This window comes from Trachymyrmex cornetzi, unplaced genomic scaffold, assembly GCF_001594075.2.
Source record: "Trachymyrmex cornetzi isolate Tcor2-1 unplaced genomic scaffold, Tcor1.1 scaffold138, whole genome shotgun sequence".
Lineage (NCBI taxonomy): Eukaryota > Metazoa > Arthropoda > Insecta > Hymenoptera > Formicidae > Trachymyrmex > Trachymyrmex cornetzi.
This window is the reverse complement of record NW_017295960.1, coordinates 1,387,385-1,392,039: the sequence shown is the minus strand read 5'-3', so window position 1 is coordinate 1,392,039 and position 4,655 is coordinate 1,387,385. Positions and strand designations below refer to the sequence as shown.

The 4,655-nt window shown below is 31.2% G+C and overlaps 1 protein-coding gene across 1 annotated transcript in view; it reads right to left on the bottom strand.

Annotated features, from left to right (window-relative positions):
• Positions 1-3,880: 3,880 nt before the first annotated feature.
• Fer1 (48 related 1) overlaps positions 3,881-4,655 on the bottom strand; it is a 5,794-nt gene continuing 5,019 nt past the window's right edge. The window contains exon 3 of the mRNA XM_018522712.1: positions 3,881-4,298. Within this exon, the coding sequence (XP_018378214.1) occupies positions 4,159-4,298 (140 nt within the window). The 3' untranslated portion in view covers positions 3,881-4,158. The remainder of the gene's footprint in view (positions 4,299-4,655) is intronic.

The following is a 4,655-nucleotide window of genomic DNA, read 5'->3' as shown; positions in this document are numbered from 1 at the left end:
TTATATCCGTAAATGAAAAGTATATTAAATTTCATTACACTTAATTTTTCAGTTACTGTAAACTTAAATCTCATTAACATGTGCATTAATAGTCCTTTCGGTTACAGAGATATTAAACTTCATTCACCAATGTATTATACATTAAAAGTTAATGAAATTTAAGAACATTTCTAACAGTGTACGTTTTTTCAGCGTATAAATGAACGATAAAAAAATGCTTTTTGAACATCTCAGAGTAGCTTATAATATAAGTTATTCGATACTGAACTGCGCCATCTCTAACTAAAATAATGAAATTTTCGACAAAATGCATTTTGAAAGTTTGCTCCTCATTTATTGTTAAATTTATCTGGCTGACAATTCCAAATTTCAGGAAAAGCTTTAACTCTTCTTTTGCTTTTTAATATTTTTTACCGCAGCAGGTCTTTTAAATTAATATAGTTATCACTGCGAAGTTAAAATTTCCTTCGAGATTTAATCAATCAATAATTATAAAAATGTCTTAGAAAATTCGCTCGTTTTAATATAAAAATTTAAGGAGATTTATATATATTATAGCAGTGTGTCTTCCGAATTAGTAGTTATCACTTTATTTTGTTTGAAAAAAATTTACGCGTAACTTCCTCGCGCAACATGGAAACCTCAAGAAAATCTTGCGTTATTCCCTCGATATTTAAAGTACAGAACATAGAGAAAATTATATATATATATATATACGTAACTTTTAAAAGATATTTATGCAGCAGATATTTAAATGTAAAGGGTGATTCATTTTTCAATCAATCTTCTAAAATAATTAAAGTGTGACGAACGTATAATAAAAGAGGAGGCAGGAGATGACGCTTGCTCCCCTCCCTCTTATAAATTTTGTCAAAGAGAATGAATTATAAAAATCATTTTTACGATGAAAAGTTAAACGCTTATTTTTTTTTTTTTTTTTTACGAATACTTTTATATTCATATAAAAATTCACTAAAGAACTTCAAAGATTAGCTTTAAGTATACACGATGATTATTCTTTATTACACATGTTGAATTGTTCGTGTCTGAGTTAATTTTCATCATTTTTATAAGAGTATGCAAAAATTATTATAAATAATTCTTACATATATTTTAACATCTTTAGAAAATATTTGTAAATTTGTGTGTTTAAAAAGATAAAAAGGATAAAGAAACCATTATATTTAACCAAATTGCTCCTATTTCAAAGAAAAGAAATGTACAGGATAGAAATGGCACATCGTGCAGTATATTATTGTAAATAATATAAGCATTTTAATCAATTTTGTGTAAAGATAAATTTTTACCTCCTTTTCTCAAAATCGTAGATACATCCACGGCGCAGAAAAATACACTATACACTATACACAAATAATAACTTGTTTCAAGTTATGCCTCAAAAGTTCATATATCCGCAAATCTATCATACATTATTGCAAGCATCAAATTTATTCAAAATATATCATTGAATCTTACTAAATTTAATACTTTATTCAAGATTATTAAATTAAAATCAAATCGATTTACTTATTATATAAAGTCGCTTTTTCGATCAATTTTATAATAAGCTTGAAAAGAAAATAAATCCTTGTTTTGAGTACATATTAATGAGTATCTCTAAAATTTGTAATAAATATATTTTAAAATTATTATAAATTATTATTTATAAATTATAAATTATTAAAATTATTATCGATATTATTACAAAAAAAATTCTTTGTTAAAAATAACCGCATTTAAAGAAAGGAAAATAAATTTGTTCGAGTAATCACTTTTTTTAGCAACAGAATGATATTTTTCTATGCGCACGTGGACTTCGAGAGGGACGTTAGAACAATGCATATAAAATATTTGCTAAGCAGAGCCTCAAAGTTTTCGAAGTCACCGTCATTCTTCCAGAGTCAGAAGAATCACAGAAGAATTACAGAGTCACGCATAATGAAAGTTACTGCGATAATAAACTCTGTTATTCAATCGGCCAAGGGAGACCATCGCGATCGTAGTAGATCGAACAGTGTTTCACCCCAAGCGAAAGTATAATAATGCAATGCAGGAATAAAGTTCCTTATCTTCCGTGTTGCTAGCGGCTTCGCGAAGTTGCTAATGACAATAATGATGTGTGATAATGTCTGCCTCTACAACCGAAGAGAAAGAGAGGAAGATAAAACGGGAAATGGGAACTCACCGCAGCGTCGCGAGAAGGAAGAACCGAAGGATCGTGAGAAGACTTGCAGCCGTCGACGCCATTATCCCCGTCGAGTCGTAGGGCGCCGCGACGCCGCAATATCGACGTACCGCCCATCGCGTCTCCCCCGCGTCTCCTGTGCTCTTCTCTCATTGCCATGGTTCTCTCTCTCTCTCTCTCTCTCTCTCACTTTCCTCTCACTCTCCTCTCATTCGAATTCACCCTTGCTAAAATGCAAGAAGCACGTTTTAGGGCGCTATAAAGCCCTTCGGCGATTTCGGCCATCTTGCTGATACTCTGTTTCAACATAATGTTATCAGAAGTATCTTCGAATCACGGATTACGGAAACCCGGACGAGATTTGATAACTTAAAAGTTCCACACTGATTCGTCGCAAAAGACGGTATTGTTGGAATAAGTTTCTCAATGTTGTATGTATTGATGCAATAAAACTTTATCCTTTTAGGAGAACAATAAGTCACGATAACGTCGAGATAAATGGCGTTAAAATAAATTGTAAATGATCAAAAAGTGAAAAGTGAAAGTAAATGATTGAAACTTTTAATAATCATTTTGAAGACATTTGGTGTCATGTTCATATCATGATAATTTATTGTTCTATTTGGACTTTTATCTCGATTTAATCAAGCTATTTTTTGAAGATTATGTTTATCATGGTTTCGATGCAATTCGCTAATTATAAAAGCGTTTGTAGATGAAGTACATGCAAAGAATGGTTTACTGGAGCATTAAAAAATCTAACCAGAGAGAGATAATCTCTCTCTAAAAAATTTAACCAGATAATCTCTCTCTTTCTCTCTCTGAATATAATTTTATTGGACTAGCAAAATAATTATTTAGATTTCAAGAATGTTAAAACTTTATGCAGCATTGTTATCAATACTTAGGCGTTCTACATAATTATTTTGATCCAACAAAATTATTTTCAGATTTATATTTCGCTTGAAATTTGCAAATACTTCAATAAAACCGTCGTTTTTATGCAGTCTTCGAGGAAAGGGAAAGATGAGTTTAATCACTTTTGGAGGCCTGAATGATAAACGCAATAAAGTTCTCGGAACTACGTTTATTTGGCTTTGTTATTCACAGTGGCAATAATGATGCTCGCTATGCATCACCATTACGTCGCGTTAATTATGTATAAACGGTGCTTATCCTATTATAATTTTATTTTAGTAATTTCTATTTACAAAGCACGTTTCGCAAAACGTTCGTAAAAATGTCGCGTACACCGATTTGTATTATACAAAACGGCAAAAACTGAATCGACCATTACAAAATAAACGTCAATCCAATCTCCTCAGAAATAAATCAAAGACAAATTATTTTCTTCCAATCAGATATTTCATGGTCATCTTTTAAAATTCTATTGAAAATATTCAGACTGCAATATTATTTAGAAAATAAGGTATTGACAAAATTAAGGAAAAATAAATAATAAAAGAATCAAGATTCCACTTTTAAATAAAAGAGAGATTTTTAATTGAAGCGAGTCTTGGTGTTCCATAATATTTGTATGCTACATAATTTGCAAATACATTTTTCGCATAGTTTATAGAACTAAAGAATGTATTTTTTAGAATAAAATTCTTAGATTTTAAAATAAGATTCTTTTTCTTTCTGCTTGATTTATTATTATTCGTCTAATTTTTATTTATAATTGTTTCCATTTTCTATATAAAAAATGTAACTCAAACGCGTGTATTTTGTAATGGTTAATTCGATTTACCGTACCTTTTTGATGAAATCGCGAGATGTATAAATTGATGACCATTTTCGTCGTCCAAAAAATCGGAGACTTTCGATGATCGTAAGGTACAAATAACGAGGATCAGTGACTAGAAACATTTCCCTTAGACACTAAATAACACTCTAGATGAGAAATGTTCTCACAACCGTGCGATGTGTCCGATCCTCGGCTTATACTCGTAAAACGAAATCAAATTCGCCATCTACTCGAACGTCGTCCCATTTTTTGATGTTCGCGGATCTTCTGGCGTCCACACCTTCGCGTACATCGTGCCGTTCGGCGAGATATCCGATTTTCTCGACCACGAGAGCGAGTGCGAGATGAATGGATTCCCACCGCTACCTGAAAGTTGTAATTCGATGAAAATTAACCAAAATTTGGAGAACGCGAAATCGCGGTAAACTAAGATGGACACAGGGATTTTTATCTTAATTCGTAGGAATATTATATTAAAATTCTGTCTTCATACATATTCTCTAAATTTTTGGAGTGAAGTCTCACTCTAAAAAGTGAAAATTGAGCTAGTCTTGGAAAAGAGTGGTTCAATCTTTAAGCCCCATTTTCGCAATATATGGTTAGGCTTAAAGATTAAAACCAGTATTCATACACAGTAAAAAATCGTGCGTCCATATGTAGAATTTTTCTTGTGTTATCACATTTTGATTATTACTTCAATGTAAAATAAACATACAACTGATA